Raw genomic sequence first — 13120 nt, forward strand, 5'->3', positions numbered from 1 at the left:
TTCGGCAGAAACGTAAAACAGATATTGTCCGGAATACCTAACAACCACTCTGTGCCCGCGACCGCACAGCCAGCCATGTTTTCTTCTACAAAATGATGTTGTTTGTGGGACCTTAGCAACAATATCCAAGGGGCGGGGCTTAGCGGAAAGGTCTATTGCCAACTGCCGACGTGAAATTCATGGGCTGATGTTTAAATGTATACTACTTGAAATAGAAAAAAATGGCAATACTTATAAAGTAAATTTCAATAAGTTTTTCTCTTTCAATTGAAGATTAGATAGCAAATAATCAAATAGATGTATGAGTTGAACTATTCCTATAGTTTTTTGTATACGCTACTAATATACTGTAGTTACAAACATGTTTACTAGGCATACCTCATTGAGTTTGCATCTTATAGTATCTGCTGTCACTTCTGCCTTCACAACCTCTTCATCCAGCAAACATTCATATTCAGTGTGGCCAGCCTAAGATACAAAGCAGTATACATGCTTATTATATATGCTTATTTAATTTTAATTTTATATATTTTGACTAAATTTTACCTGTATATTTTGTAGTTTTTAATGTATCTGTAAATTTCTCAGCATTCAATTTTAAACTGCTATTTAAGAAATAAAGTTAATCTTGAATCTTGATCTTGTACGTGAGTGAAAAAATTTTAACATTTCTCGGTATAGTGAATGTTTTTGATGCCATTATCCGGCAAAATAAAACAATCACAGAATCTTCTATGTACACTACTGTAGTTATACAATCATGATTTAATCATGTCAATACACTGACCATTAACGATTATAATCTAATCAAAAATATGTTTTTGAGTATTTAATGTTATTGCATAATAATGTTTCATTCCTTTTTTAGGCCTCGTAGAATCTATGTATGAGGTATATAAAACAAATATTGACTGCTCCAGATTTGGGAAACAGTGAAATCTATTATAGATTTCACTGTTTCCTGAATCTGGAGCAGTCAATATTTGTTTTATATAATAGCCCCTGTGATGTGGAGACCTAGCCTGCTATCTTATGTAAATTTCACTGTAGACTGATATTGGCACACAACATTAGTAAGACTGGACACATAAAATGCCTTGACTAAGAAGTTTTTTCCTTTCCAATCTCTTGGAAGACAACACAGTGACTATGATACCTCCAGTGTAGGCAAATTCTGAGCCACAACCGCAATAGCTTTTCTGGTGTTCACAGGCAAAAGAATCTCTGTATCCTGCTTTGCTAATCGAGGGCAGTTATCGGGTCCAAATTTTGTTGCATTGGTAAGAGCGTTCTATAAGAAGAAATTAAAATCCAAATTTACAAAATTTGACAAACACCGCACTTCTAATTATGTTGTTGAAGAAAACATTAATGAATTCAGTTATAAAATCCTAGCTTTGTGTTTACAACAAAGACGACAATGTTGTGGATACATACCCCTTGTCCGCCAACCACCCCTTGTAGTTTACACTGTTGGGAATTGCCTGTACATTTATTCTCATAAATGCACCAATCGCAGGCAAAGTTACTTGACACGCAACTAGTGCAATCCTTGAATGCACTGCAGTTATAGAAGACAAATTCAGTGCTGACAAACTCCATGTTGGTCTCATTTGATAGTAAGGAAAGCTTAACCTCCAGAGACCCTAGCAGCAGAAAGCAACTGAAGATTACTAATTATTAATTATTTATTTTAAATTATAAAAATGCCTAATTTAAATTAAAACATTGAATTTGATTTAACTAAATATTGTATGACATAATTATGATATATTAAATAACAGTATACACTGTACATTCATCAGATAACTACAGAACATTCAATTATGTTTCACATTTTATTATAATTATGGTTAAAATTTATGTGTTAAGAGACATCTTACTTTAATGTTAAACAGTTACCATCCTCTGAAAACAGAAATACATTCAATAGAGGGATTTAGCAATGGGTGTCACATGACCTAACTTGGGTACTGGATATAAACAATCCACTGACACAGCGGTGTTTAACATGGAGATTTCTATCACGGCCTTCCCTTGTTTATTGCTGTAAAGATCATTATTATTCCCAGTAAACTATACCAAATTAATTTTAAATTAAACTTAAGAATTTTGCCTTAAAGTGTTGCTAATGCTATAAAGGAATGTTAGGAAAAATTTTAAAATAGCAAATGAAAACATATTCCTAACCTCCAGATTGGATATATCCTTCAGGAGGGGTTCTACATTTTAGTGTCGGGGGTGTAGTTGAACTGTCGATCAATATAACTGGAGTTGTTTGAATATTTTCAAAGATGCAGAAATATGTTTCAGCTGGTGCCTTTGGGAGGCTCCTGACAGTCAGTGTCAACTGAAAAATATCAAAGCATTTAATGTGAATAACTTGGGAATTTAGGTAAAAATCATTATATAAAGGTCTTTTCTATGGATACTGATTTGTCTTCTGTTCATCAAAAGCTCTTTTATTTACATCTCTATTGCCATGACAACAAGAGGTGTGAATAACACTCTGGATTATTATTTGTGGACATCTTCTTACAACCATATCTACCTGTACCTAGAAATATGCTTACCTTTTATACCTGTCCACTAAGAGTTCATGCAAGATGGTATATAAACCCTTCATTTAAGTCTTCTGACATTCACGCAGTTAACTTAACATGTTGCTTATCTTTAAGTAACCATACTATCATGAATTAATTTGTCTAAGGGGAGGGTGATGGACAGGCTAGGCATTTGCATTAGTCGATCAACCAGATTACCTTAGAATACAGTATGTTTTTAGAAGCATTTTGTATTAGTAAACCACCTACCATGGTACCAATGGTACCATGGTACCATGGTAAACACGCTTGACTAGAAACTTGAAATAATGATGAATTTAAAGAACAAGCTTTAGTTTTTTGAAAGGTAAATAGTGACAACAAATGAAAATGTGATTCATGACCCCCCACAAGAGTGCCCTTTCCCTTTTCCCTGTATTGTTTTGATTTTTTATTTCATATTTGGTTGTATTTTAACTGGAAAAGGAATCAAATAAATGTTACTTTGAATGAATATCTTGCTTGAATTGATGCACATTTGACATATATTCATGTTCCCCGATGATACAGAAAACTTTGAACAATACAGTTTAACAAAGTTTCCAATATTAACCAAAATCGTGTGTGTATAGTTTTTTTTTTATAGAAATAAGCCTATTTTCAAAAGCATTTATTGTTCATTGTGATCTGATACCAAGAGTAGTAGAGTACATTGGCCCAAATACCTGACAGAAACAACTTGTGTAAATTTTAATGAATCAAAAATATCTTAAGCTACTTACACAATTTGTTAAATTTTTCCTAATTGTTGTCCATGTTCACTCATATAAAAGTGTACTGGTCCTGTATATGCAGACTCACAATATATGCGGACAACCAACCTAACCTATAAATAGATCCATCATAAAATAATACCCACCTCAACCTGCATATTGCTTGCTAAATTAGCTGGCTCAATTTTGCTAATCTGGATGCACTGGTCCAGACTATTCAACCAACGATTCTTTGCAACTTTATGGGCTCCTCTGCATGCCTTGTGGTTCTTGCGTGTACATCTGAAATTATGTATATATGTATGATTCAGACAAGCAACTTCATGCAAAGGGCATACGACTTAACTCTAAAAATCAGAAGAGTAATGTCCACAATTAAATTTCTGGTTTAAATTTAAGTTCAGTTCATTAATCATATCAAGTATTTGTTTATCAACACATAATATATTTATTGAAAAAGAAATTAATATTAAAATTGCTATTAAAGAAAATTTAATCTCTTTACTTTCTAATCTAGGAGAAAATAAGTAAAATTTCATTATATGAGATTGAGAATTACTACAAACCTGATGACATTTACAATTCATTGTACTGTATAAGGTTTGCCATCTCAGAGAGCATCAGTGACCCAAAAAGAAAATTTACTTTTCAATATAATCTTATTCTCCACATTGATGGGTCCCTTACTGGAATCGACTTTCAATACACATTCTTACTCATAATCAGCAAAAGTACACTGGTTTCGGGAAGGCAAGCCTCATATATTTAACTTTACTATATATACTATATAAACATTTTAGAAATCTTCATTTCCCAAATTATTTATTTAATTTGAAAATCAACTTGAATGTTCTCTGCAAGTGAATAAAATATTTTTAAATGATTATGCTTTTTCTTACCTTTTCATAAGTGTGCACCAACCACAGTATGGATCACCGGCACCATCACCGACACCAAGACATTCGTTGCAGGTGGTATACTGCTCACATTCTTCTACCGGTATTTTGGTAATCTGTTGTGATTAAAGATTTGAAAAAAAACATTAAATATAAGAATGAAAATCGAAAAAGTATGATCACTTAGTGGAGAACACACATGAATAATAAGGCAGAGAGTAAATTTCACCTTAGTTAAATGCTATATTATTAGGTTATTTTCATGTACTGTACAAGCATCAAATGCAATGTTATTATTACCTAATCATTAAAATAATTTTTATGAGGCATAGTAATATTGCACTTTTTACATTAAATATTACTTTTTACCTGGTATGGTCGCTTGATGCAAAATAATATTTAATAATAATAATAATAATAATAATTCTGGATTTATATAGCACCTCACGTTGACACAACCTCGAGGCGCTTAACAACAACAGAGAAGAAAAAACAAATAAAAACAAACAAAACAAATGCAAATGTACCAAAAAATTATTAACAAATATTTGGTTTTAGTTTAGTTTAATTAAGTTTCTTCATGAATGTTTGATAATAGCCACTTTAGAAGCTTAAATTAATTTGATACTTTAGTCGTGAATTTTAGGCCAGTGATTACCATTTTACCAAAGGGGAGAGCCACATTAAGCCATGAACCCTTGAATTTGGTACTAAGATAAAATAAACAAATTGGCAGTGATGTACCTAGAAAACACCCTCTCACCTTTTCACCGAGATTTGTTATAGACCCAAAGGAAACCAGGATGTTGTTCGGTTCATGCTGGGCGTATATAGGTGAGCAAGGCGATTCTATTATTGTTCTTTTATGCTACAGAGGTAAGTTTCAAAGGAAGTGTTCACAAAATAGACCAAATTCCAGACAACTATTTTTGAGCCTAATAATGTGGATAAATGATTACAAAATATTTTAAAATACCTGCTGCTGGGTTATCATGTAGATCGAGGCATCATCAGTGCTAAATACAAGTCCGTTCCTTATTACAACGCTTCCTGCATCTATCGTTAACTTCTCATATTTCTGTGCTGCATTGGCCGAATTCAATCGCAGCTAAAATCATAGAGAATAATTTTTTTATGTACAGTATGTAAATTTATACAGAAAATTATTTATAATGGCTATGTTGTTCCAAATGAGAAATAATGTCATATTTCATTCATAAGCATTCAAATTTCCACAAGAAATGCATACCTTTCTAAATCATACCTTAGAACTACGCTATGATATTTTTTCTATGTTTGTTTACAACCCAAGTTACAAACCGTACCACAAAAACTTAATATTAATATGTTAATATGCAGACAGAACAGTGGTAAGGATTTGGGCTCTAAAACAAGGGTGAGTGTTCATCCCCACCCTCATAATATAAATATTTTAGGCGCGAGATCAGAGATCTCTTTATTTTTTTTAAAAGTTCTTTTGGAATTGATGATATTTCTATTGATGACTATGTGCATTTTAATTCCTCACAGGGCCATCCTGGCACCATACTGATTCTTTAATGTTATCTGTCCCTCGATGCAAAACAAAATCCCATAAATCGTGCCCATCTGGAATAATCTTCCTTTAGCAATTCGATCGGATTCTTATTTTCCATCTTTCAAAAACAAAGTGATTGAATTTTACAACTCTAAATTGAATCTATTTTTTTTTCCCTGATAATATCTGTACTTGGGTTTCATTTTGTCACTGTTTTAGTTGTTGTTAGATTATGATTTTTTTCTTTTCTTAATTTTAATTGTTATTTGTAAAATGGACATATATTTATTCTTATTCAAATTATATTTATTTTTGTAGTTTCAGTTTATCTCACTCCGGTGGTAAGATGGCCCTGTAGAGGTGCTTGTTCATCTGTTTTGTTTTTTGCCTGTAAAAGTTAAATAAAATGCAATAAAATAAATACTGTCTATCAGCTCAAAAGAAAGATATTTAAAAACTTTTACCTTTGTAAGTCTGCCTTCATCATCTCCAAGAAATATTACACTTTCTTGTACCTCATCAATATATTGAAAAACAACCGATGTGAAAAGCGTATTAACTTCCTGGTATATGGCATCAGCTGTGATTGGAGCATTTCCCCCAAGATCAGGAATTTGTTCCAGGTCATGGCAGTAGGGTACCTGCACTGACTCTAGGTACCAACTCTAAAAAATTGAAGATGTAAATCTAATATTTACTCATCTTACATACAACACTTTATCAATAAAATTTCTAAGCTCTAGTTCAAAATAGTTTATTTCATTCTTATGAGAAAATTCATGAAAAAAATTCATGAAAATGCATTTTATTTACACAAAACATGAAATACAGAATGCTGACAATTTCTCAAAAAAAAAAAAAAACTGACTTTAAAAGTACCCTGATTATTCATGACTACAAAAATCTTTAAAAAAAACACTTACCCAATATGAATTGTCAATGCACGTGTTTTGACTATAACCTGCCCACTTGATTGTTTTAAACATGGTATTTCCTCGAGCACAAGCTTTATACGCCTCTAGAAATGAATACTCAATTGTGTCCGTCAGAGAGTACATACAAACTGCCGATTTTCTTTCTGGTATTAAGCTTGCTGCATTCTCAGACATTCCGAATGTTACAACGAGTACAAGCCCCGATGAATTTGACTGTGATGGAACTCTTTTAGCGAGATAAGCTGACTGAGCTAGTGTGTAACTCTGTCCATTGTGGAGGCACACTAACGGTAGCTCAATATATGAAAGATAAGATAGGTCAGATTGACAGTGGTGCGTAATGTACGTTTGATATTTGTGCATAGTTTCACCATATTTCTCATCATAGACAATGACAAAGTAGTTGATTTCGTTGCTTACAAAAGCATGGATAAAATCAATTAAAAATCCACCTTTTATTGCATCATCAGTTGCCTTCTTCTGAGCCTTTGTTACTGATTGTTTTTTGTATACCTCAAAATTCAAAGGAGAGCGAATGGCATATGCTGGTAAGTCAGGCTCACTTACCGGTGATGTTCCAATAAACAACTTTGGTTCAGCATCTAAAGAAACAATTGATGCACTTTTGCTCTCAGTGTTTATTACGGGCACGATTTCCTGCGCTATCAATGTCAAATTTGAGCGATACAAAAACTCGCAACTGCCTTGATAAACTGTTCCACAAGATATTATTTTATCATCATATATTTGGAGAAGTTTGTTTGAATTATTCCTTATGGTTCTTTCTTGGGCACAATCAGCTGGTGGTGGGAACGTGCAATCAGGATGGTCCAACTTTGGTCCTATGGATCCTTGTACTAACAACTCTAAGTCACTATTAAGTTTATACACTTTGTTCACACCACCTATTAATACATTATTACTATCAACATCCAATAACACTGTTGAAAAGCTTCCAGCATGATCTCTGTATTTATTGTAAGTATGAGCAAGGGTCGCTGAACTTGTCATCATAATAAATGTGAAGAAGAAACACATCTGAAATACCTGTATTATCATCTTTCAATATTAAGGTAAAAAATCTGAAAGATATGAAGAAATATTGGATACTGTTTAACACTTTATAAGAAAGCATTACTATATTATAAGCTATTCAAAATCATACGCTAAGTCTATCATTAATCAATACCAAACTACAACTTATCTCTGTTTAATGATTTATAAATCATAAAATTAAAATACTGAGTTAATAATGTTCAACAAATACGATATAAAGTACATCCCCACTTCTCAAACCATGTGTCACCAAACCATTTGTGATGGTTGCGAACCTGCTTCTGACTTTAAGGACTTAGCTCAAGAGATACGCCCAGATGTAGCTAGAAAATGAAAACTAAAAATTCATTGTCAATCCAAATAAATCTAATCTCAATGGTACACTGTCACTAATCTCTCCAATGATTCATAAGGTAATTAAAATTAGGCAGAAACATAGCTCACATTAACACAATCTACCAGTAAATACAAGTTACATCGTCTTTAAAATGTCTGTCTCTTATACACATCTAGATGTGTATAAGAGACAGGTATATAGGTGAGCAAGGCGATTCTATTATTGTTCTTTTATGCTACAGAGGTAAGTTTCAAAGGAAGTGTTCACAAAATAGACCAAATTCCAGACAACTATTTTTGAGCCTAATAATGTGGATAAATGATTACAAAATATTTTAAAATACCTGCTGCTGGGTTATCATGTAGATCGAGGCATCATAAATAAATCTAATCTCAATGGTACACTGTCACTAGTCTCTCCAATGATTCATAAGGTAATTAAAATTAGGCAGAAACATAGCTCACATTAACACAATCTACCAGTAAATACAAGTTACATCGTCTTTAAAATGTAGAGTGTCTTCTTTTCTTTTGAGATTGAGCCTTTTTGGGATGTACAAACTTCATTTTTCAATTATTATTTACCCAGTCAACTTTACAAAAATTTGTCATTGTTTTACATTAAACATTTAAAATTACGAGTGTACAATAAATACTCTATAATATAAAATGGAACAATTCTGCACACGATCGACGATAACAAAATACTTTGTGTACTTTTGCCTGAGTAAATAAAAATTTAAATGATTATCACAGCTACTTTGTATTCAACTTGCTATTATATTGACTGTAGAAATACAACAGCATATCTTTACTTGACAAATTAGGAGCCAAGTGCTATGGCTAGTGGCAGTGCAATATTATGCCTTGGGTCACCAAGTAATAGGGAGTCTGAAAGTTTCGCTACCTAAAAACATTTTGAGAAGCGGGGAATACATGACCAATTTTTTATATTCAAAATATATAAAGATTAATTATTAATGCCTATAAATTCTAAACAATAATACAGTGAAATAGCTACAGATATGATTAAGTATGATAAGGATCAATTGTATGCACATATCTGTAGACAAAAAATACATGCATTTTAAACAAAACATGTAAAAATGTCCTATATAAAGACTACCTTTATTCTATATAAACACACAAAATACTACATCATTTATTAAATGATAATTTTAGGAAGGCAGTTTAGGGCAGCAATTTTTATTCATCACCTGGTCATCACTACTTTATGTGGATTTGGCACAGACCAACAGGTTGGACATACTGTACAATATACAATAAAACATTTTTTGTCAATGTATAAATTATAGAGAAATTTGGGTTGGCTCTGTTCAATGCTTAAATGCCTAAAAACAAATATCTAAGAAATTATAATTTTTCTATCTATATTTAATTATTATAGTCATATTCATCTTATCCCTTTAAACATGTGCACACTAGGTGAAGAAAGTGAAAGAGTGTGGTGACAACGCCTCAGCCGGTATGAAGGGCCTCTAATACACCCATAGAGCTATTAAACAACTAGAGTGCTGACAAGATGGCGCTGCAATGCAGAGTTATGTATGTGTACCATCCAAGATGGCCGTCGTAGCAAAGCGCCACCTTCAGGCTTAGTATACATATTATTACATATCAATAAGCCCTCTGACTATTATTTCATTAATAATGATAATGAGTAATGGTAATAACAAATTATTAAACTATTGTAGCCAAAACGAGGCCAAGTGGAGCATCTTATTAAAAAAATAAAGTACCAAGGAATGAAAATTAAAATCGTGTACATTACACCCAAACACCGCAACGCTCGAGTTTCAAACATAGCGGTAACTAGCTGTACTGAACTTTCTGTGTAAATTGAGGGCGCAATTGCAAACGACGGCGCTTAGGCGAAATTTGATTGGCTGAATCTATGGCAGCCATCTTGGATGGTACACACACACAGCTCTGCGTATTCCGAACATCGAATACATTGCTGTTAGCGCTCTAGTATTCTTATTATATCTCTATGAATACACCTGAATTTTCTGTTTACCACTTGGTGACACTACACTAAATTTGATGAACGTTTTGTGCTTTTTTTAATTTCATCTCTTTATTCCTGCATCAATTTTATCATTAATTTTATAGTTTTAACATCAATTTCCAGAATTTTATCATACATTTTATAAACCGTAAATTATAAATTTTATCATGTATTTTATGAATTTTATCATGTATTTTATGAATTTTATCATACATTTTATGAATTTTATCATGTCATGAATTTTATCATATATTTTATGAATTGTATCATAAATTGTATGAACTTTATTTTATTTATGAATTGTATTATACATTTTATAAATTCTCATTTAAACCTCTGCCTCTATTGTTGTTAAACATGCTAACAAAATCGGTTGTCCTAGAAATACCACCCCCAAACCCGTTCAAATATGTCCTTGTTCAGTGGTTTGTTTGCTTTTTAAATTCTTCCTTAGATTTTATGTTAGGTTAGGTTAGGTTGTACTGTCATACGTTGTAAATTTTTGCTTTTATATTATTTTTTAAAATTTTAAAAACAATTTTTTTTTTAGCGTTACTTTCTTTTAAGTATTTATACAAAAGGTACACTTATTTATATTATTTTTGGTTAAACACTTTTACTGCTGTACATTTAGGGCTTCATGAATGTCCTTTTCATCTTTTATCCTATTTTTAACATTTTTAAAAGTTTTATTTGTAAATTGACATTGATTTTATGATGAATAAAGAATTTGAATTGAATTTACAGTAGGCCTAGAGATCGCCACCAGCGTCTCTGCCAGGCCAATGAAAGGGGTATATTTCTCATAAATATCCTGGTTTCCCTATCTCATCAAAATCTAAATTTCATTGGAGTAAACATGTTAACACTCTGTAACTTCTCAGACTAATAGACTTATAGGGTTCATTAGAAGAATATAGTGTGATACTAGGCAGTCACCACATCATCAATAACGATTCATTGAGTGTGCATCGTCGTGTTGCGTTCTACATAGATTAGCGATAGCTGACTGCCGCCAGGCGCAATGGGTGCCCAGCCTTATAATCCAACTAGTGAGACCTACTGTTGAACTTGGAATGCCTCCTTGAAACTCCTACAGGTCCAGTCAATTAATTAAAACCATTAGAAGGGATCCAAAAGATGAGGATCACATGTGTATGCCACGACGCTTAAAGAAAGTTGCATACAGTGAGAGACTGATACACCTTGATATTGATCCCCATGAAAAGTAGACTTGATTACATTTTATAATCTCTTTTATTTCAAAATTTTTATTTAAAATTTATAATGTTGATATACAGTATTTTAGTTTTATCAATACTAGACACTCTGATCACCTAATCTTTACTCACACATTTGCCTGTACAGACATTTAAATTTTCTGTGTTTAATTATTTTTCAAGAATTTGGGATAAAGTCCCTACTGAGGTTAAAGAACATCTTTTTTTCAATATTCATTTATTCCTTGGAAATTTACTTAAATTATAATGATAGAGCTGGCTATAAAATACAAATTCTTAAATCTTTTCATGTTTTTAACTTTTAATTTTCATTTTTTATACGTCTTTTTGAGATATACCTGACAGTGATTTATTTTACTTTTTGGCAATCCTGTCATGTGTATAATTTTTCTTTGTTATTTTTCATATATTCTCGTTTGTCTCTGCAAATTTTAATTAATAATTATTTTAAATAATAAATGAAATGAAATGAAATGTCATATATGAATTTCATCTATATACAGTATATCTTGGAAGAATCATCTGGTTATCTCATAGTCAATTTACTTTTTTGGCGACGTGTCATTGGTGTGTATAATTTTTCTCTTGTATTTTTCATATTTTCTTGTAAATGTCTCTGTGTATTTAATGAATGACAAAATAAATAAAATGAAATGAAATGTCATGTATGTATTTCATCCATGTATATCTTGGAAGAATCATGTGGTTATCTCATACTCAATAGTTATGTTTTTTCTTGTGTTTAATGGTCTTATCATTTCTCCTATGTTTGTGTGCTATTCAGGCTATCAAATTCATGAATGCATTCGCAAGTGTTTGCTTTGGAAATTATCCTTTGGGTATACCACTTGTTCCCGATCTTGTGTCTTGGTATGAAATATGTATTTATTTTATGGTCTTTTAGAGTTCTGTGATAAAGTGATTGTACTCTTAATGACACTTGTGCTTGTTGTTTTTCACTTACAGTAGTTGTTTCCTGTTCCCCTTTTCTTTTGTTTTCCTATATACATGATCAATTGCCCAATTACATTGTGGATAGTTGTATGTTTTTAATGTTCCTTTAATTGTTAATGATAACAACATGTAGGCAAAAATGATCGCCTCAGCGAAATAACCTGCCGGCAAAAGTCCATTCAAATGGCCAATTGTCTCCTGGTGAATTTTTTGTCGGCTAAATGGCATTCGGCGCAACATCTGTCACGATCTATTCTACACCATGACAAAGGCCCACCAATGGTGGAGCCAGGCTGCCCTTTCCGAGAACTCTTTAACGGATCTGTGAATACAATGCAAATCTTTTACCTACCGTTTGGAGGGCATCCTCAAGAGCGACATAATCAAAACATTAAGCCAAAGGGTAGGGCCTATATATTTGTTCAGTTGATTCTGAACAATGTACAGCAGTAGTAGGCCTACAATTCAACTGGTTAGGCTACTACTAAACCTCAAAAAAAGAAGCCCAATAGGAATCTCGAGAAGAAGCCTAAACTTTGCATAAAGTAGCCTCGAAAAAGAAGCCCATCACGAAAAGAAGCCCATCGCAAAAAGAAGCCAGGCTTCTTTTCAAGATAGCATTTTCGAGATAAACAGTACATACACTGTCCACAAGTTTCAAGAAAAAAACAATGTAAAATGTGCTTGGTTACAGGTTTTAGGTGATTTAATGCCGATTAATTTCACATGATCAGACTGGTGTTACATTGGCCCTACTTATTGTTTAATAGCCCTAGTAGTAATTCCCAAAATTTACAGCATTCATTTTTAAAAAGAGCCC

At 32.4% G+C, this 13120-nt stretch overlaps 1 protein-coding gene across 1 annotated transcript in view; it reads right to left on the reverse strand.

The window, feature by feature from the left end:
• LOC117115350 (plexin-A4-like) overlaps positions 1-12834 on the reverse strand; it is a 28723-nt gene extending 15889 nt beyond the window's left edge. Inside the window, exons 1-9 of the mRNA XM_033259104.1 lie at positions 12653-12834; positions 6673-7766; positions 6214-6414; positions 5189-5320; positions 4216-4328; positions 3463-3598; positions 2191-2350; positions 1438-1646; positions 1157-1291 (exon numbers count right to left, since the gene is read on the reverse strand). Coding sequence (XP_033114995.1) covers positions 1157-1291; positions 1438-1646; positions 2191-2350; positions 3463-3598; positions 4216-4328; positions 5189-5320; positions 6214-6414; positions 6673-7743 — 2157 coding nt within the window. The 5' untranslated portion in view covers positions 7744-7766; positions 12653-12834. The remainder of the gene's footprint in view (positions 1-1156; positions 1292-1437; positions 1647-2190; positions 2351-3462; positions 3599-4215; positions 4329-5188; positions 5321-6213; positions 6415-6672; positions 7767-12652) is intronic.
• Positions 12835-13120: the final 286 nt, after the last annotated feature.

Source organism: Anneissia japonica, unplaced genomic scaffold (genome assembly GCF_011630105.1).
Source record: "Anneissia japonica isolate Jap-2015-1 unplaced genomic scaffold, ASM1163010v1 scaffold288073_len612986_cov165, whole genome shotgun sequence".
NCBI lineage: Eukaryota > Metazoa > Echinodermata > Crinoidea > Comatulida > Comatulidae > Anneissia > Anneissia japonica.